This window comes from Besnoitia besnoiti, chromosome II (genome assembly GCF_002563875.1).
Source record: "Besnoitia besnoiti strain Bb-Ger1 chromosome II, whole genome shotgun sequence".
Classification (NCBI taxonomy): Eukaryota; Apicomplexa; class Conoidasida; order Eucoccidiorida; family Sarcocystidae; genus Besnoitia; species Besnoitia besnoiti.
The window spans coordinates 2,028,958-2,049,469 of record NC_042357.1 but is presented as its reverse complement, the minus strand read 5'-3'; the positions used below and the strand labels follow the sequence as shown (position 1 = coordinate 2,049,469).

General features: G+C 56.9%; 2 protein-coding genes across 2 annotated transcripts; one reads left to right on the top strand and one right to left on the bottom strand.

Moving 5' to 3' along the window:
• Positions 1 to 375: 375 nt before the first annotated feature.
• On the top strand, positions 376 to 12,201 carry BESB_036430 (uncharacterized protein; the record flags this gene model as incomplete). Its single annotated transcript, XM_029362229.1, has 15 exons — positions 376 to 1,525; positions 1,882 to 2,032; positions 2,405 to 2,547; positions 2,793 to 2,990; positions 3,357 to 4,035; positions 4,360 to 4,585; positions 4,828 to 6,149; positions 6,285 to 6,476; positions 6,769 to 6,862; positions 7,311 to 7,451; positions 7,740 to 8,356; positions 8,495 to 9,098; positions 9,411 to 10,406; positions 10,646 to 10,789; positions 11,128 to 12,201. 15 exons carry the CDS (start codon positions 376 to 378, stop codon positions 12,199 to 12,201), a joined length of 7,731 nt encoding a protein of 2,576 aa, XP_029221194.1.
• A 1,931-nt stretch (positions 12,202 to 14,132) lies between these two features.
• On the bottom strand, positions 14,133 to 17,686 carry BESB_036420 (rhoptry protein ROP14; the record flags this gene model as incomplete). The annotated part of the gene is made up of 8 exons (XM_029362228.1): positions 14,133 to 14,261; positions 14,518 to 14,631; positions 14,910 to 15,026; positions 15,452 to 15,547; positions 15,954 to 16,136; positions 16,349 to 16,462; positions 16,676 to 16,775; positions 17,634 to 17,686. 8 exons carry the CDS (start codon positions 17,684 to 17,686, stop codon positions 14,133 to 14,135), a joined length of 906 nt encoding a protein of 301 aa, XP_029221193.1.
• Between the last annotated feature and the right edge of the window lie 2,826 nt (positions 17,687 to 20,512).

The following is a 20,512-nucleotide window of genomic DNA, read 5'->3' as shown; positions in this document are numbered from 1 at the left end:
TTGCAGTTTGTTTTCAATTGTGCCTCGAGGAGCCCTTCGCTTTTTTTTTCTCGCGACAACGAAGGCCACGTGAACTCTTGTCAACGAAGCGTGCAAGGCGTGCAGCTAGAAAGGTTTTTTGTATTCGTTTCCCCCCCCCCCCCCCCCCCCTGCTCCGCCTCTGCCCGGGTTCTCGCTTTCCTTCCACATTGTCTTGTGGACTTTGTCTCCACTTTCCCCCCGTGTCGCGCGGACCCGCCCCCTCTAGCTCTCCACTTTTGTTGCAGCAGGCGCCGCCGCGGAGGAGGACGCGTGTTGCGGGGCGGTGGTGTCGCGTGTTGCTCTCATTTCTGCTGCGCCGCAGCTTGCTCATTCGCCTTCCATCTTGTCTCCACCATGGGGAGTCCGGGAGTGAGCAGCCGCCCCGCGAGCCGCAGCGGCAGCGCGGACAACAGCCGCAGCAGCAGCTGCGCGCGCGACGCGTCTTCCTCGTCTACGCCTCCTCCTTCCACGTTCAGTTCATCGCGACTTCGCGCGCAGGCCGAGCGCCAGGCGGCCGCAGCTGCGGCTCAGGCGGAGACCTCCTCCTCTTTCTCTGCCTCGACTCGCGGCGGAGGGAGCTCCGGGTCCACCAGCGGCACGTCCTCATCCGCCTCTTCCTCCTCGTCCTCTTCGGCGTCTTCGGGAAGGAGCACCAAGTTTGTTGGGTCATTTTTCAGTCATGGGAGTTCTGGCAGCGGCCGCTCGAAGCGCGGCGGGATGTGGTGTTACATCTGCCGCGACTCGATGCAGCGAGGCGAAGAGAATACCGTGGAGTGTACCGTTTGTCCGAAGCGATTTCACCTCGAGTGCCTCCAGCAGGAGGGCGTGATTCAGCCGGGGGAGCGCGTCTCGCTGGACGACTGGATGTGCCCGCAGTGCCTCGAGGAGCACGAGGAAGACGAGATCCAGAACGACGAACGCTGCTTCATCTGCAAGCGCAAAGAGCCGGAAGACGAAGAGGAAGACCGGCTGCTCATGTGCGACGGATGTCCCAACAGCTACCACATGCGCTCCTGCTTGAAGCTCACCATCGAACCCGACGAAGAAAAGTGGTTTTGCCCCGAGTGCAATCCCTCGGGGTTCAAGCAGGACGAAATTCGGCGCCTCGGCAGAGGGCGCGCAGGCGCGGGAGGCACAGAGGGCAGGGGAGAGATTGTCAACTCGTCCACCTGCTACGTCTGCCAGCGACCTGGAAAACTTCTGGGGTGCGACTTCTGTGTCAACAGTTTCCACCCGACCTGCCTGGTTGATGTCGATTGGGACGCCATCGGCGAGGAGTGGGAGTGCCCAGTGTGCAAGGGCCGCGACCCTCTGGCGAACCAAATGCACAAGCGGTGGTCGCGGGCGGAGATCGAGGCGAAGCGAAAGGAGCGAATCAAATGTCTCGAGAGAATCCGCGTCAAAACAACCAAATACCGCAACCGCTTCCTCCTCGTCCACCAAAAGGATTTAGGCCCCTTTGTCAATCAGAAGGTCCTTAACAACCTAGCCAAGTCGTTCAGAGGTAGGGCACTCGACGCAGCCTCGCAGTCGCGTGCGGGGGGGGAGGGGGGCAGGGGGACGGGGACAGCTCAGCCCATTTTGTAAAGCATATTCAAACCCTAAGAATATGTTGTAAAACTTTTATTGATTTTTCAAAAATTGGTTGTGAACTACAGGCTGGCTAAAGGAGTTCGTGCATCGCGTTTCCTTGGCTTTACCCTCGTATCAAGCACTGAGTAGTTATCTACTGTTTCCTTCTCCACGAATTTGACGCCGCGATCTCCGCCTGCTTCGTCGCCCCTGGAGCACCCCGTGCACTTCGTGGAAGTCTGGGCTCATAGCACCCTTCCTTGCTCACGTTTGGATTTCTGCGCTCAGCTCAACTAGCAGGAAGCGCCGCTGGCAAGAAACGCGGGTCTCAGTCTCAAGGAGGGCGGCTCCAGGTCGAGCGCTCCATTCAGGATCTCTTGGAGAGCTTGGAGGATGAAGCCGTGGAGGAGAGTGCAAAGTTCGTTAAGCGCGCGTACAGGTAGGCTCTTGGAGCAACCACAGACGAAAATGTTACGCCAGTTGGGTCAGGTTTTAGCGAAATTTTGATTGGCATTCGGCACGTGAGAGAGAGAGAGAGGCGGCTCCAGTAGAGGAGGAGGCTCAGGTGTACCCCCGCGCTCGCCGTCCTCTCATACCGAAACGATTTCTTATTTGAGGCATGCGCCTCTCGGCGTTGGTTCGTCTCTGCGTCGCTTGACCCTCAGCGTCGTCTCGGTTTTGCGGTGGTCTGCGAATTCCACTTCCCTCGGTCAGCACACTTGCATGTCTTCATAGGCAGCTGCGGACTAGCTGGTCCGTGCTGAGTTCTGTACGCCAGTTCGGAGTCGCTCTGAGGCTGTGGTGTGCGTAGGGCGTGCCGTCATCCAAGCGGCCGAAAGATTGAGGGCGTCCCGCTGCGCGAGGGAATCGAACTCAAACCCCATCAGGTCGAAGGCGTTGAATGGCTGCTTCGCTCGTTCATGACTGGCGGAGGCATTCTCGCCGATGAAATGGGTAAGGCCCTAAGCCACGAGACGCCAGACATCTGCTGTAGTTCGTGAAGCGCGCTCGTAAAAACCTTAGATTCGGCGTTTTTGTTCCACTGTCGCGAGCCGGGACTCATCACACTCACACACTAAAAGAGCGCATGCACGCGCATGCGTCCGTGCGTCGCTCCAGATACGTGGTACACATTTGTGTCATGTCCAAACGCCCGACGCTGAATTATCGGGGTGTCAGCTCGAGTGCTGTGGCTTCAGGTCTCGGCAAGACGATTCAGACCCTCTGTTTCTTATCGTACTTGAACGCAATGAAGTTGGAAGGCCCGCACCTGATCGTCGTCCCTCTCTCCACCGTCGGAAACTGGATGCGAGAAGTTCATCGCTTCACTCCGTCTCTGACTCACATCAAAATCTGCGGCTCCCGCGCGGAGCGGCAGCACGCCATGGAAGATCGATGTAAGCTGCTGGACACCGGAAGCGACGGGGGAGTTGTTGTTCCTGCACGCGTACACAGAGCCACAAGTTTAGGGTGTGCGGCGATACGCGGCTCCGAGATGATGGAAAGTCCTACCTTCGTTGCATGCCGGGGTGGGGTGTGTTGAAGAGATCGAGGGCTTGCGTGGTAGAGTGGAGGGCTTCCGCTTCCGCCAGACTGCAGCAGCCCAGGAACAACGATGCGCGTTCTCTTTGTCGATCACTGTGCGGCGGGCGGTTTGTATCTCTGCGCGGCCGGGGCGGCGGTGAAGCGATGCGTCTGCGGCAGGGTGTGCGTTTTTCGGTGCTCACGCCCGCTCACGTGTTCCTCTTCGCTCTCTTTTTCAGTGGCGCAGAAGGGTTTGTATGATCTGTATATCACGACGTACGAGACGGTGAAGAGCGAGGAGGAGTTCTTCGTGGAGACGATCCCGCACTGGCAGTGCATTGTGTTGGACGAAGCGCATCGCATCAAGAACGCGTCTGGAGCGATTCGCCACGCCCTCGACCGCGTCATTGGCAACATGCGCTTGCTGTTGACGGGGACCCCGCTTCAGAACAACGCAGCAGAGTTGTTCACGCTGATCAACTTCCTGATGCCCGATGTCTTCCGCGACTCGCAGATGATTGAGCAGGCCTTTCTTGCTAATCCGCAAGCCGGCGGCGCAGGCGCGACTGCAGTGAACAAGCGCGACTCGCCCGCAGGCCGCGGTGCGAGCTCCAGCGCGGGGAGCCAGAACGGCAAGAAGACCCCTGTCGTCGAGGTCGACACGCTCTTCCGCCAGGAAGACCTCGAAGCCATTCGCAACCTGCTCGATCGCGTGATGCTCAGGCGCCTGAAGGAGCAAGCGATTGCGCTCCCCCGGAAGTCGTTCCACTCTGTCTGGCTGCCGCTCTCGGCGCCTGCGGCTTCCTGGTACGAGAGGCTCCTGCGAATCCGCGCGCTGCAGGAGGCGGGCAAAGACAAGCTAAGCACCAGCTCGTACCGAAAAATGCTCGGACTGGTCATCAAGATGCGAATCATCTGGTAAGCCCCGAGACACAAGCCGTGGCCGCAGACCTGCCGAGGTTATACACCCTTGGGCCTTCAAGCATGAGCATTCCAGCCAGCCAGAAAAGTGCTGTAGGCGCGTCAGGGGAAGCACACAGCGCTACCCTCCCAGGTGTCTGCCTCACAGAGTGGGCAACCCGCTCGATCTGGGATGCATGCGGGCTCTATATTGTGTCCTATTCTTTTCTATTAACACGTGAGAGGCGCGGGCCTCCGCAGTTGTCAGCAGGGGTTTGTGTGGAGTTCTGTCGCGTCCGTGGATGTGGGTTTAGATGCGCGTGTGTCCGTTGGCGTTCGCAGTGCGCATCCGAAGGCCATTTGCGCGCGCGAGAGCCAGATGCAGCGGCTCCAAGCGTTCTTCGTCGAGGAGAAGCCTGAGATGCAGACGGAGGTCATCGAGGCCGCGCGAGAGATCCAGCAGGTGGAGGGCGAGGCGCACATCACCTGCAGCGCGAAGCTCACGTTCTTGGATAAGCTGATGCGGCATCTGCACACCTTGAACTGTAAATACGTCCCTGGCTACGAGGTATGGAGTGAGACGATGACCGGTCAGCGCTGAGCATCTGCGCTGAAGGACGGCGTGCCCTAGCCTGCTGGAGGGAAAACGGGAAGAGTCCATATTGGTGACGTGGAGGACGCGCGCTAGTTAGTGCCTGAGGGAAAAGCCACTTCAGAGCCGTCATGTACGTGTGTAGACGGACATTTGTGGGGGATTCGATTCCTTCTGCCTCAGCGCGTGGGCGGGTTTCTCTTGTGTCGCGCCTTCAGAAAGACTACGAGAATCATCGCCGCGAGACGGCGACGTACAAGTTCTACAAGCGCCACGAGGAAACTGTGAAGGAAGAGACGGCGGCAGGGCGCAAGCCGCCGCGTCGCCCAAAGAGATCTGAGCTGCCAAACATCGAAGAGTTCCAGCGCTTGCTGCGGCTGGGGCACCCGTGTCTAGCCGGGGTGCCGACAGCGGAGAACCCCGACTTTTTGGAGGAAGGCATGTATGCTGCAGAGTTGCAGATGCCGCAGCCGCTCGAGTCGAGCTCCTCGTCGTCCGCGGAGGGCGAGGACGGGCTGGGGAGTCCCCTGAATGGCGGACGACGCAGAAGCGAAGACGCCGATAGGGAGAACGACGAGGAGGGAGATTCTGACGCTGGCGGGAAGAAAGAGCGAACCCGATGCCTCTTGTCGTCGCAGTCTTCGCGGCGGGAATCCTCTTCTCGCGGAGCCGGCAGCGACAGTGGCGGCGTAAGGAAGGTGATTGACGACGAGGAGGAAGACGAGGGCGACGTCGTGGGGTCGAATGCAGGCCGGAACAAGAAGCGAGGGCTGGTCATTTTCGATGACGATGAAGATGAACCCGGCTCTGTCTCAACCTCCTCGTTCTCATCTTCCTCGCCGGCGCCCATGTCCTCGTCCACGGCTGCCACCTCGCCTGCAGCCGAGGACGCGGTGGCGAGCGCGCGCGGGCCCGCAGGGGTCTCGGATCAGGGCGAACTCGGCGCCCCGAAGACCCCAGTGGAAGCCTCTTTGGGGGCAGTGGCGTCCTCGGCCGTGGTGAAGAACGAAGCCGCCGCGGCGGCGAACAACTCAGAGACTCGAACAGGTTCGGGAACAGCGAGTGCGGGCGACGCGGCGGGAGCCGAGGAGGGCTTGTCGACCGCCTGCTCCACCAGCAGCCCAGCCAGCACGAAGGACAACGGGGGGCGCAGTGCGCGGATCAGCTCTGGCGACGGCGGCCGCGTGGAGGGCGAGCGGAGCGAGTCCTCCTCGGGGGCTTCAGCCGTGAGCAAAGAGAAGAAAGAGTTGAGCGCTGCGGGAGTAGTCAAGCAGGAGGCTCTGAAGGCCGAGAAACCGCAAGACGTTAAGATGGAGAAGTGCGAAGGCAGAGAGACGCGCCGCGGGGGAACGAAGCAGGAGGAGAAAGAGGGCGACCAAACCAACCAAGACGCAGCGCAGGCGGGAGAGGAGAACAAGCAGGAGTTTGTCATCGATCGCACGCAACCGAAACTACAGAGGCTGCTGGTCTTCACGCAGTTTCAACTCGTCCTCGACGAACTTGAAGCCTACTGCCATTACCGCGGGTGGAAATACCTCAGGTACCTTGTGGCTTTCGCGGATACCTTACCTTCATCGCTCTGAGGGGGCTGCAGTGCTGCGCGTCTCTACCTTTGCAGCGCACAGGGGGCTGCTGCTGCTGCAGATCGAAGCGTGGCGCTTGTTTTTGTTTCCAGGCTGGATGGTTCCACCAACAAGTTCGTCCGCGAGCTGGATATCCGCGACTTCCAGAACGAAAACAGCACATACTTCATCTATCTCATCAGCACTCGCGCCGGAGGGCTAGGCATCAACTTGACCGCGGCGAACCACGTCGTACTGTATGACCATGACTGGAATCCCTTCATCGATCTGCAGGCCATCGACAGGTGAGTGGGGGGAGAGCGGAGCCAGCCGTTCGAGCCGCGGGAGGATTCAAAGCTGAACGACAGCAGGGGCGGCTCGAGACAAGAAGGACGTGACGGAGGCCTCCCTCGCCGTCGACGTCGGCGGGGTCGCAGGCTGTGAGGCTGCGCGGACGACGCAGTCGCACAGCGTTCTCGAGGCTGCAGGCGGTTGACTCTCTTCCGCTTGCCTGTCTGCGTCCGCGCACATTCTCGCTGCACCAGCAGTCTAGCAGTCTGTGTTAGGCCTCTGTCTGGTGTCCTCCGCGGTTCGCAGAGCCCACCGTATCGGCCAGCAGAGAGAAGTCCACGTGTGGAGTCTGGTCAACGAGTGGACGGTGGAGGAGCGCATGGCTTTCCGCCGAGAACAGGTGCGTTTTTTGCTTCCTTGCGGTGGGAAAGAGGCTGGAAGCGGTGAGCTGCATGGGATGCGCGAAGCACGGGAAGCGCCAGGGTGGGAAGCTTGAAATTCGCGGTAGAAAGACGCCAGGAAGCAGAGTCGTCGAAGGACCAAGAGGGCGAGGGGGGGGGGGGGGGGGGGCGCGGCCGCGGGGCGACGGGGGGGCAACTGGGGGATGGGACGCGACGGCAGGCACACTTGGGCACAAAGTGAAGCACACACCGTCAGTAGTTACGGGAGAGGCTTCCTCGAAGGGGAAGAGAACACGAATACGCGAACCAAACTGATGCGGCAAACTGCGAAAGGCGAGAGCGGCGAACTCTCTGGCGCTGGAAAACGGACTGATGGAGCGTTCTTCGGTGTCGCCGTGGCGAGCTCACGTGTAACCTCATGGGGTGCTCGATACGTGGCTTTTACAGAAACTGCGTTTGGACAAGCTCCTGGTCCAGCAGCAAGGAGAGAGCCTGGAGGACGACGACGAAGAACAACACAAGGGCGGAGACAAAATCTCAACTGATGAGATTCGCAAACTCATGCTGCACGGCCGCAAGGCGATTGTGGTACGTACAGTCTCGCATCGATGTTCTCCCGGTGGGGGGGGGAAGTGGGCGTAGGGGACTGCCGTGTTGTCTCCTGCTGTTTTTTCGCTGTTCGCGTCGTCTTTCGTTTTGCTTTTTCCGTATGTACGCGATGGACGTGGCTGAGGGCTGTGATTCGTGAGCGTTCAAGCGTGTTGTGCGTAGGTTGTGTTGTCCCTTCAATTTTGATGGGTGAGAACGCTTGCGCCGCGGCGCTTTCGGATAACGTGTGTGCGGGGCTTGCTTGTTTCCTTCTCCCGCTCTGTTCAGGAGGTGGCGGCGAAGAACCCCACGAGCATCACAGGAGCCTCGCTGGAGGAGTTGACATACCGCCAGCGTCTGCCTCTCCCTGACTTGACTGAGGCCGACGGCAGGCTGTCGCGCACTGACACTTCGCTGCTGGACTCGAGTCGCATGACCACCAACGAGGACGGAGAATACGATGAGTCTGGGAGTCGAGACGAGGAGAACATGGTCGACATCGACGAGGTGATGAACGAAGAAGCAGAGGAAGAGAGAAAACAGGCGCAGTTGCTCGACTCAGATACCCTCCCGCCAGAAGGCGGCGCTGGGGAGGCTGCCGGCGCAGGCTCGGGAGGCGCCGACGAAGGCTCTTCCAAATTTGCCAACGAAGGCGAAGCAAGCGGAGGAGCGGGCGCGTCAGAAGCCGAAGCACGAGCTGAGGGCGGCAGCGGCGAGGCTGTGGAACGCGCTCCAGAGGGATCTCGCGTCGATGGCGACGAGGACTCCAACACGGGGAGCACGTCTGGAGGAAGAACCAAGGGGAAGCTCGAGCAGGACTTGCAGCGAGCCGGGGTTCTCTGGCGCTCAGAGAGAGAAAGAAAGAAACCCATCGCGGTGTACGTTCCACAGGAATTCGGCCAAAGGTGAGTTCCTAATACGTCCCGATGAAAGCGTCGTTTGTCTGAAGTTTTTTTTGGGGGGGGGGGGCAGCGGCTAATTCCCGCCCGCTTTTTTCCAAGGTCGCATGGAGCATGTTGACGTTTTTTTTTTTGTATTTGCAGAGAAGAACGGAAGAAAATCAAGCACGAACAGCGGTGCTTCCTGTGCGGCAATGGCAAGGATTTTGAGCACTCGAGCGTTGACGCGGATGGAAATACAGTCAAAACAAATCTCGGGGACTTGGTTTTCTGCAGCGGATGCCCGCGGGCCTACCATCGCGTGTGTGAAGGCCTGCCCAAAGACGTGAAGAAGAGTTGGAGATGCCGCTGGCATGAGTGCTGCCTCTGCTTCCGTAAAACGTCTCAGTGCGGAAACATGCTCATCCACTGTGCCAAGTGCCCAACGTCTTTCTGCTACGATTGCTTCCCTCCTGACTACTGCCGCCACAACGTCGGGGAAGAGTACTACTCGCAACTCCGCCAGAGAGGCATGAACGTGACTCCCCAAAACTGGATTCTGCTGCTGTGCTCGCGCTGCAAAGCTGTTGAAGAGCAACAGACGCGCAGACGCCTCACCAAGGAGGAGAAGGAACAAGAGAAACAGCAGCAGAAGGAGCTGCGCCAGCAGCAGAAGGAACTCCATCACGACATGGACGCTTCGAAGAGAAAGCAGGAGAACCAACAGAGACGGCAGGAATGCAAGCAACGTGCAGAGGAAGAAAGGCAGGTGGGCACACCTCCACGTGCATTTTCATTCAGTTGCTGGCTAGCGGCGTGAGTCACGTGGCGCGGGGACGATATATTCGTGGACACCGGTGCACACGTGCATCTTCGAATGTGTCCTCCCTCCGCACGCGCAGCTACCGTAGGCGCTTCACGCGGGTGTCGGTTGTATTTAGTTCACAAACGGTACTACTAGCGGACAGAAGATCGCGTTAGCTCCCGGGAAACGACTTCCGAATCACCCATTTATTCTGGTACAGATAAGTTGCCATATCGTTGACGCGGACGCATCTGTTGGCGGGCGTTTGTTTTTCAGTTTCAGGAAGCGAAGCAGCAGATTGACTCTCAGGACGCGAAGCAAGAGGAGGACCTGCGTCAAGCGTACCAGCACCTCTTCCCGGCGGCGTTCACGGACGAGCTTCACAAGCGAGTCGCTGCGGCCAAGTCAGCCCAGAAGGCGAGTCGGGACGCGTCGGTGGCGGTTCAGGCGCAGGCGGCAGCGGCGGCAGCGGCGGCAGCTGCTGCGGCCTCGGCAGGGAGTCTGGAAGAAGATCAGCAGAAGAGTCTGCAGGCGGCGGCAGCGGCAGCTCAGTTGGCGGCCGCGAATGCGAAGAAGGCGCAGACGAAGCGGCCAATGAACCAGTTGGCGAATATGAAGCTCCCAGGCGCCTCGATCTGTCTGTGCGAAAATTGTCATTTCCCCTGCCACGGGGTGCGCGACTACCCGGCGCCATGCTGCTTCCCTGCGGAAGTCCAGTCGCGTTTTTTCGTCCGCGCGAGCGCCAGCGCGGCTAAGGCAAGCGCCTGCTTCTCCCCTGGGTTCGGCGAGGGCGGCAAATCTGGGCAGGTGCAGGGCGACGACGACTTGTCGGCGTCGCCGGATCTCTTGAAGGAGCGGGAAGAGGAGGGGCGGAAGGAGGGAGAGGACAGCAAGAAAAGCGAGGAAGCGGAAGTTTCCGGCAGCGACGGAACTCAACCGTCGCCTTCAGACGATGGACTGGTGGGAGGCGCGTTGTTGGGCAGCTCAAATGCGTCGCCGGGGTGCGGAAGAGGAAGGGGGGGAGGCATAGGAGCAGTGATGAGTCCGGACGCGCTTGCTGCTCTGGCCGTGAAAGTCGGACTCTCCGCTGAGACGCTTGCGAACGGCGTTGACTCCGCTACCGCCGCCCAAATCACGACGGCCGGCGGCGGCCCAGAAAACCTCCGCTTCCTGCATCGCCAAGTCTGCGGCTGCTGCGGAGAGTGTCGAACAGGCAAACGCGGACATCTCAGAAAACACTGCCCGGCTCTCCCCGCGGAGGAGAAAGAAAAGGTGAGGACTTCAAACGCGCTCGCTTTTGCTTTACAGAAAGAAGAAAAACTGTGACGCGCATAGGCGTATATGTGTCCGCGTACACATATAAGTATACGTACATACACATATATACATATATATATATATATATGAGTATGTGTGTATATATTCACACTGGTGATTGCAGCGTCCACCGACACGCGGCGGGCTCGAGGCTGAATGCTCAGTTGAGCGTTTTTCGTGCCATTTGTTTTCAGTATGCTGAACGACGGGAGAAGATGGATCAACTGATTCAAAAGATCAAGCAACATCCGCCGATTCCTGACACTTCGAACGTGAACGGCTATGCGGGCGCCTCGCCCCAGCGGCTCAAATGGTACTTCCAGCAGTACCAAGATCAAGTAAGTGGCTTGCTAGACGCGTCATTCGTCTGGTGCGACTGGCTGGGGCTCGAACAGCCTTGGCTGGTTCCTCTGCCGGGGGGTGAAGCGACTTTGCTGCTGTGGTTAAACGCGGTCTTGCGATTCTTCGCCCTGTTGGGGGGGATGCGGTCAACTGCGTAGGAGCTCTGATCCCTCGATTGCCGCGCCAGCGGACGAGACTCGGGAGAAAGACGCGCGTGATGGAGGAGGTTCGCAGTGCGGCTCTTTTGGCAGAAGACATTCGTGAAAGTGGGAGTGTTTCGCTCAGTTTTCGAAACAAGAGTTCCCTCGTCTTGTGCCTCCTCGTCTCTGCGCAGGCGGATCGTATCCTGGAAGAGGCGATGGCCGCTCTGGGCCTTCAAGCGGCGGTCGCCCCGCGGGCAGCGGGCCACCGGCGGTCGGCCGGAGGGGCTCACGGCGTCGGGGGCTGCCCTGCGACCGGTTTGCAGCGGACGCCCTCGCAGCTGACGCTGCAGCAGCAGGACGGGGCTTTGACTGTCGTGGGCGAAGGGGCTGCAGCCGGCGGCCGGAAAAGGAACGCGGATTCGGGCCAGAGCCTGCTGGCGGGAGCGCCGAGTGCGAAGAAACAAAGTGTGGTGGGCAAGCACCCGAGTGGCGGCCCCAAGAGCGGAGGCCGAGACTCGTCGACTGGCGGCAGCGACGTCGAGGTGGTGGGTGTGGCCCGTGCGAACAGTGCGGCCTCGTCGGGGGCAGGGGGGGGGAAGGGAAGCGGCGAAGGCAAGGCAGCGAGAGGCAGCAAACTCGCGGCGACGAATCCGTGGAGCAGCGGTCCCCAGCCTTCAGGTGCCGCGTCGAGTGGAAAAGACGGCGGACTGACGCCGAAGACACTTCTCAAGAGCGTGGGCAACGCAGCGGCCCAGGTGGGTCAGGGTGGAGGCTGCGGGATGCAGCCAGCGGTCTTCCCGGGGTCAGGATTGAAGCGCCCTCTGAGCGAGGCGAGCAGGGGCAGCTGGCCCGCGAGCGGCGGAGAAGTCACGGCCAGCGGAGGAAGCACAGACAGCAGCCCAAGCAGTGGCGAGGCGTTGCCACAGAAGCGGCGCAAGCCGCCGTCGCCAAAGGGGGGAGGCGCGGGGGCTGAGGCCGGCGGTCGTGCGAAGAAAGCGAGTGAAGGAGCCTCTGTGCTTGGCGCGGCTTCGGGGAGCGGCGCGCCTAACTGTGGCAATAGCTCGGCAACGGGACTAAATGCTGTCACGCCTGTTAAACAACAGCAGTCGATTCTGGAGTTTTTCTGTGCGCGAAATACGAAAGGAGCGAACACGGTGGGGGCGGGGGGGCCGATGGCTGCTCTGGCCGCCCTCGCTACTGCCAAACAACGCGCTGGCGTCGGAGGGGGGGTGACTCCTGGTGCAGGAAACAAAGCTGTTTCATAGAAGCAGGCGAGGAGGACCTACTGAGCGAACCTTGTGGCTTTGCTTCCCCAGCTGCGAGCCTCAAGTCACATTAGGTGCTAGGGATTGTTTGTTGAGCCATGGCTCCTTGTCAGGTTAATCCCCGCAAACCGTTCAGTGGGCCGCCGTTTGGGTGGATGGATGTTCGAGGGGAAAGAATATTCGGCAGACGTGAAAATTATTTGATTTTGTGTTTGACATGGCTCCGGGAGGCGTGTCGCTCAGCTCCGCCTCTAACGCCAAAAATTTACGTGGGAATGTGCGCCTGCGGCTGTACTGTGGAACGATGAAAGGTTCATGATCGTTTTCGTGTGGGCAGATGACGGCTGATTCTGGGGACATGTGTGCATGTGGACAGCAGATCCATTCGCCTGTTTGTGTCCATTCGAGCGTCAAATGGTCAAGCACTGGACAGTTCTTGACTTTGTTGTGCGTACATGTCTGCTACAGCAGGGGTCGTTTATCGCCGGTGGCACGGTGGTTTTAACATTTCAGAGTAATGCAGGACGACCCGTGCTTCGCTGCCTACCAGACGCACACGTGACCAGTTTCCTCTCTTTCCATCATTGTGTGTGCCACAACGCTGCGTACATGCTTCTCCACCCTTTGCCCCGGTTATATGGCCACCGAGGGAATTTTTCCTTTTCGTCAAAACATTGTGTATCTTGGATTCACGAAGACGATCTCACTTGACCAGGCGGATTGCAGACTCTCCGAGTCCCCTACAAATTCAGTTAGGCGAACAGAGAAAGATTCAGCGTTAGTGTCGTGTTTAGATACAGCGGCACCCCGCTAGCCCGTTGTGTGTATGATATGGTGCACCGACACGTTGAGATATAGCGGGTTTGCCTTCGTAGGCTATTGCAGGGAATGCCATTCAGTATTCTGCGGCTCAGTGCTGAAGACCCGTGGTTCTGAATGCCTTGTATCTTCTATCTCCTCCCAAGAATAATCCTTGTATTGCTGAAGGTATCTCGTCATCGAACTTCACATCAGTTGTATAACGAGCACTGCAATTTGAACTTGGCATTAAAATCTAATTAGGTAGCGTAGGTGGGAAGTTATTTACTACTATTAATGAAACACCACTTCAATAAACTTCAATTGCTAACTTTAATTGCGCAAACACAGGATGCGGCGGTTGCGGGTGGCAGGGCAGGCGGCGTCGCGCTGAACCGCCGGGGAGAACCGTGTCCCTTCCTGGCAGTCCCCTACCCGAATGAGATTGCCTTCTTAAGGTATGCGTACCCCTGACGCTGTTACCGTCGTTACCGTTCCGCGTATGGGGCAAGAGATTGCGATCGGGTCGTCAAGGTATCTCGAATCACATCAAGTTGTATGTGTGTGTGTGTATGGAGACGTGACGGCGGAGTGGTCTTGGAATGGTGTGTCATGCCAGCTTCGGAAACGGTGAACGCATTTGAAGACGATCCCAGTTTCCGGCTGCAGAAGCGGGGACGAATACAGTGGCGCCGCCTCTTGTGCTACGATGGAGGCCACGCATGATCACCGTTTTTCGCTGGCGCGGCATCCTTTCGAATAAACGGTTCTCTTGTTCTTGGTACGTTGTGATAGGGACAACATTGGAGTTGTTAAGCCGATTGATGGTCTAGTTTAGCTTTTTTGCGTTCCGTAGCGCTAACGCTCGTCGTGTGTGAAGCGGGGACTCTTTCGTGCTGCCCGTATTTTTTCTTGTCAGTTGCAATTCAGTGAGAAAACACCCTAACTCTGGAATACGATGGCGCTTGACGAAGACACAGGTCTACGCAAAAGCATTCCCGCGAGTCTGCACACAACACGAGCATCTCCCATGGTGAATCGACAATGTCAACCCTCAGCCCGAGACCGTTCGTAATCGTGATGCTGGAATAAACTCGCAACCTCTTTGTGTAACCTCAGTGTCATCTTGCGCATTAGCTCCCATCTGAATCTGAGGTATCGTCACTTCGACGCCGCTCAGAGGCTCTCGCTGGCCTATTCTCCCTGTACGCCTTGACCTTTTCCAGCAGCGCTCTATTCAACTTGATTTCAGTTGGGCTGACCTGCACCACGTGATATGAACCGCAGTCTCACTCTGCGTGACCGGAGCAGCTCAGGACGGATACAGCTTAAGTATGATATTTCAACAGTCCCAGCGCTGGAAGCGTGCTGCACTGTCCCCGTGTTACAAGAGGCAACTGCAAAGCACAATATCTCGCCAAGATGCGCAAGCGATACACTGACCTCGCCATGGAGATTCTCTTCCAGCAGTTCCCGTGCCACAAGAACTACCGCGAGACTGAGAAAAGGAGTGCTTACGATTAGATCTGTACGGCGCTTATGCTCTTCAATCTGCTGAAGCAGGAGTTCCTGCTGTTTCATATTCTCCATTCGTTTCTGCTTTTCTTTCGCCTCCAGCTCCAGCTTATAGTTCTGAGTTCGTAACAAAAAACCAGAATTGTGACCTCGTTCTCCGGACTCCCGGTGCATTCAGAGCAGGACCGGGAATGCCGATGTGTTTCTCAAAGGCACAGAAATTCCAAACACTCAGAGATGACAGTGCAGAGCGAAGAAGTACAACTGAATAGGCCGCCACTGAACGGTTGCATGTGCTCTGGCAGCGATCTGTGTCTACTATTTGAATTCCTGTCTGGCTCTACACCACATAACGCGGAAAAGTAATCTTGCGGGAGGGAAAAAAGGAGACTGACCCTCGCATCTTTTTCCTGCTCTTGCTGTACTTTCCGCCTTTCCTCTATCTCTGCTTTCTTGAGGTTTTGCCTCTCCTGGGTTTGCCTCTTCAAGTAGGCAGCGTTGTCTATAGCCGCCTTTCCAGATAATGACACGGAAACAAAGCCGCTACCGGCACGTGGAGTAACGTAAACTTCCCGTCATGCCGCAGAATTTCCTGCCATGAAACTTTGTGGCATCGCTGGATAGAGTTCCATCAGCAGCAGCGGCAACGACTGCTGTATTCTCTAGACTCTTGAGCTCGGGTTCCTCCAGTTCCGATCCTCGACTATAACGCGCTCAGGTATGGACGGGCGTGCTGCTCATCGTGTGGCTCTGAGTGGCGGCAATTCCGCGTGCTCGGTCGCGACGCCGCTGGATCGTCGCCTCGAAATGTTCTCTCATGCTGTCTCTGCAGCTCCCTCACAGCTAGCAAAAACGTACCGTGGCTGCCGCGCTGGAGTGAAGCTACACGTGCGGCATGACGAACATAGCAAGAGTAAGCGGTCTACCGCCATCTCACTTGTTTTTTCTCCAGCTGGTGCGCAAGTTGCTTCTTATCAAGCTCCGCCTGTTCTTTGTTGTATCGCTCTATAGCGCTGCGTGTGGCTGCGTCTGCCTGACGAATTTGCATTAGATCATCAGCACAGGAGTGTCGCATGGGCTGAGCCTGTGTGTACGCTGGTGAGTTGCATAGGGCATCATACCATGTCCCCATAGTGTCTCGCTGAAGCAGCCGCAGTTAGATCGATACGTAACCTATCCTGTCGGGGATAAATCGCTTAATCCGTCCTTGTACGGACCGCGTATATATTGGCATTTGATCAGTGGCCATAACCAAAGGTTGTCGCAACTATCGGACAGCTCCGGGACCTATGGGGAAACAGACTAACTGAAGCCCGCAGGTCTCCCAAATTCGCTCCCGCCGAATCATAAACGTATTCGATGCTCGAGCCTTTCCGCTGGGTGGGTGAGAGACGTCGACAATGCCTTTTAAGACAGATGAGTGGGCTTGCCTTGTCTACAAACTCCGTTGGCGCAATGCGGTCGGCGCGACTCTGGTGAGCTTCCACATGGCGTTGCCTTTCCGCAATACGCCGCGACTCGGCCTCCTTTTCCATACGAAGGCTTTCTTGCAAGAATCGTAGATCTTCTCTCTTCTCTTCTTCTTCCCTAACTAGAGCCTTCTGTTGTTCCTGTTGGCTCACCTGAGACCCGGTACGTGCAACAAAGCATGCGTTCAACGTTTTGGATGGTAGTCGCTCATCGAGCCCGTGTGGCGTGGTAGGGACGATACATATCGCCTGCCACGCTGAGTAGCCCTTCCGGTAATCTGGTGGTACCCTTGAGCTCGCCCCATAAGAGCTGGGCTAGAACGCATCACACAGAGGAAACGCCGTACCGCCATCATCTGCCTGACGGTCTCCCGGTAGTCGGACTTCTCTTGAAGCTCCTGCCGTTTCTGCTGTTCTATCTGCTTGATTGTACGCCGGATTATTTTTCTGTCCTCTGCGTCCTTCTGTTTCTTTGCTTCCTGTCGGCACGGACACTCGTCACATCCCCCGTGGTTTTCTTTACCAGAGGCGGACAAAGCCTGAAAAGTAGCACTCGTTGTCAGCTCCGCGTGTGCTGCTGTTCACGCCAACGTGACAGTGCAACTCTGCTTGTCCCCCCTTCGTTTCCCTGGTCTGTGTAGCGCGTGGTGTGTTGCAGGAATGATCCGAGGCAAGAGCGCGGCCGGGCATACCTCGCGTTGTTGAACTCTCTGCCGCAGGGTCCGGTCCATTTCTTCTTTGTCACGTAAAAGCTTGGCTTTTTCCTCTTCGGCTTTTCTTCTTTCGGCTTCCCTGTCAGTAGTATTAGCCGAGGACAGCTTGAGACAACAACTGAGTGAATGCAGGATTTTTCTGCTCAGAAGAAAAATATATGTTTGACAAGTGTGAGTAAGAATAGGGGAGTACTCATTGTCGCATGCTGCCACAGAGGAGATGTGCGGATCATTGACCAGGCCCGGGGCCCGTAATCAGAGGAGCCATGTCGGGGAGAGTTTCAATAACTGCTTTATTTTCTGGGCAGTACAAAACCTGCGCCTCTACCGATATGCGGCGGTGGGCCCTCTATGCAGCCCTGTTGTCTCTCACAGCTCTGCTTTCCACAAGCTCATGCCACTACATCCCGACCCGAACTGCGGGTTCGGGCGCACGACACCCGGTATCTCTAGCATCGCTGCGCTAGAGCCTACACCGGAGTCTGTGGTATTGTGCCGGCACCGGTACCTCCACTGTTCCAAGTCGAGGTTCATAAGGCGGCTGTATCTTTCCTCTTCTTCTCGTCTCAGTTTCTGCGCTGTGCTGCAAGCCAATTCAGATTTGCCGAGAGATGTGGACGCTGAAAAGGAAAACGCCACGTGGCACTACAAAGGAGGTTTTACCACAGAGCGCTCCAGCATGTATGCTGTGAGGTAAACCCTCGTTTTCCACAGGGATGAGAACGAGTTGTCTAGCTTCCTGTTATATCGAGGCATGCGCCAGTCCTTGAACGACTCCATGAGGAAAATTCACGATCTGTCTCTCCATTTATGAGTGTATGCTCCGAGCTAGTAGCCTTGAGAATACAGTGAGCCAGCACGAGACAATTTGGGTCCGGCGGGCTTAAGCGGTGAGTACTGGCCTCCAGGAAGAGTAGCAGCTGGTGGTTCAGCTTACTGGTGCTCCTCGACTTGCTTGTTCAGTTCATTGAGCGTGGCACGCTGCTTCATCTTTAGCAGGTTCTGTTCTCTCTGCAGAACTGTCTCGAACTCGTGAGCCTGAAATTCGCTTATGTTTGCCCACTTCGCAGGATGTGGTCACAATAGGGAACAGAGAACCAGGGTAGACCACTGGGGGCATAGTTTAGGCACTGAGAACATTGTTTGCTAATCCAGCGTTTCGCATGTGTTTGACTGGTACGTTGTTGAGCGTTCACTAACTTCCTCACATCAATGCCTCTGTATTCCTCAACCAGCTCCACGGTGTTCATCTTCTTTAGGTGACCCTGAATCGCCTTCCCAGTAGCGCCACAGCTTCTAGCCTGCTGTCTGATCAGCTAAAAATAACAACACACGTGCGTACAAAAGGGGAGCAAGAAGTAGCCACCGCAGGGTTTCAACGCTAATGTCCAGGCACTCGGAGAAAAATAACTGGGTGCTGAGGTTGCATGTCTAATCTGGTAGTCAGAGCCACTCTACAGGCCATGGTACAGCACACTTTTTCAGCGTGCGCTGCGAAGTCGAGAACCCATGTCTCACGGCCTGCCGGTCGCTCCTTGCGAGAGATTCCGCCCTCTCCGTCGCCAGCAGCCGGGCATTGGTAGCTTCTACTGAAAGGCCTTGGTGCGCCGCTTCAACGGCAGAAAGAAGTGGTTTCACATGGCAACAAACGGGTTCGACGTTAGCCGCTACTGGCGCCGAACTAACGGTTTGTGGTGTCGGCTGTTCGCCTCTCGCAAGAGCTCTTAGTGCTGCATCCTGCACCATGGCGACGACACAAACAGACAACGCTATCAAATCCGACAGATATACAACAGTGTGCGTCGCCCAGTAATTTGTTTAAGGGCACAGCAGGTCATCATTGGCAGAGATAGTTTGTATATCGAAGGAAGAATTCGGCGACACCGCAACGTTGGCTGGGCTTCGCGAGAGCCCTCAATCGTCGCGACTAGTTGACGCGGTTTCAGCGACGAGTAACCGCTGGAGTATAAGCACTGTGGGACAACGCCATTGGCGAGTACCTAAAGAGGCATAATACCTGAGATACCGCATGGGAGAGCCCGGATAGCGGTAGAATGCTAGTGGTACCTAGACATTTTCGCAGTACAACATTAATAAAGGGCATTGACAAAGGAATATAGGAGAAGCATGTGATGATTCCCTTGCTCTGAGCTCCACGGAAACGCAGTCCTCTTGGCGAGACTTCGTCAGCTGTTCCCGCTCCAAATACTGCCTAGCGTGGCGTCTGTCAACCTCAAGTACGTCGATGGGAGTTCGCCTGTTGACCACGCCGTTCATCTGATGGACGTACTCGCGCATCCGCATACAGCTGCCTGATTTTGAGCTTTGAGTCTTGGGGACCGCACCGGGCCCTCATTGCCAGGAGCTTGTTCTTTTTTTCAGTGGTTAGATACGGGCTAGGCGTGTCCACAACCCTGCAGCAGCAATGACAGAGCGGGGTGCATCCGCATTCCACAAACAGCAGTGTGACAACTGGGAGTCAACACCCGAAGTAGAGGCCCCAAGGCAGGAACAGATGTTCCATCCCACCATATTGCATTACTCCGGATGTCGGATGCGGCTGCCTCCCACGGGAAAGCCGAAAACCGCAGTCCCTATCTTACTGGCGGCATGCTTTTAGGACTGGAGGGTACATCTTCTTTAACGCCTCGCTGCTGTATAACGTCAACAGTGCGAAACGGGGCACTTCTTTGCCGGGACAAATTTCGTCCGTCAGATAGCCACAAATGGGGAGAGTGGAGTGGGGCGGGTCCTTGAAGCGAAAGTGCGAGCCACCTGGTGAATTGTTACCGCTCTACACGTTGATGCCTTCCGTCAGCACGGCCGCCGGTAGCTCCCAGCTTGCGAGAACAGGCCAGTAAGTCGAGGCACACAAAACATCGCACTAACCCCAGTTCTGCATAGTGCTTTGCCCCATAACGATGCCTCTTGGTATGAAGTTGAGCCTGAACCAGGTAGGAGAGCCAAACCGAAGCACTCTCTCTGACTATATGCACTGTGGATGCGCGCGCTTTCCACACGGGAGCTTTGCTACTTCTGTGTGACAGAGCTCTGCACGTCGTTGTTCGAAATGTTGAATCCTCTTCACAACGAAAGGGGCAATGAGCAGCAGATCGACTCGAGGTACTGAAAGGATTTCCGCATCTACAGCGTGCTTATAGCGTTAGAGGGGGCTTAACTGAAGCCGTGGCAGGGCAAGTTCCTGCTTCCCAGGTCATGACGCAGCATGCAGCCCCGCGCTCGCTCTGGTGACTTGAGCGTGGCTGTTTGACGCCGCTGTATGCGAGAAAGCATTCTCGAGTGCTTACATGCTTTCTGTGCACTCCCATTTCATTGCACCAACATAAAACCGTATTTTGTGGAAACCTACTGATATCACTCAGCGAGCGCCGCGGAACTACGCCTCAGGTGCCCATTTACTTCCCGCAGGACCTACGGTTACTGGTCCCGCCCGCTGGGCGCATACTACACGGAAATGAATCTCACACGAAACTGACACCGTGCATCAAACAAGATCGCCCAGCGTCGTCTGTCCCTATACGGTCCGCAACTTGTGTTCGCCTTTTCCAGAGTCCGGCTGCACTAAATGACTGAAAATTATTTGTGCAATAAAACTCCTACGGCGGCAGGTCAACCTTAGCACCGTAGATTCACTGTAGCCGGTTTTAAAATATCTTCGCACGTGAGTGAGGCCGGCCCAAGCAAATCTTGGCTAGTGATGTATTTCGGAGTCCCAAATGGCTTTTGTAGTGCGTCACCATCAAAATACGTGGCACACAAACGAATTCCACGATGCCTGTAGTGACATACGCGAAC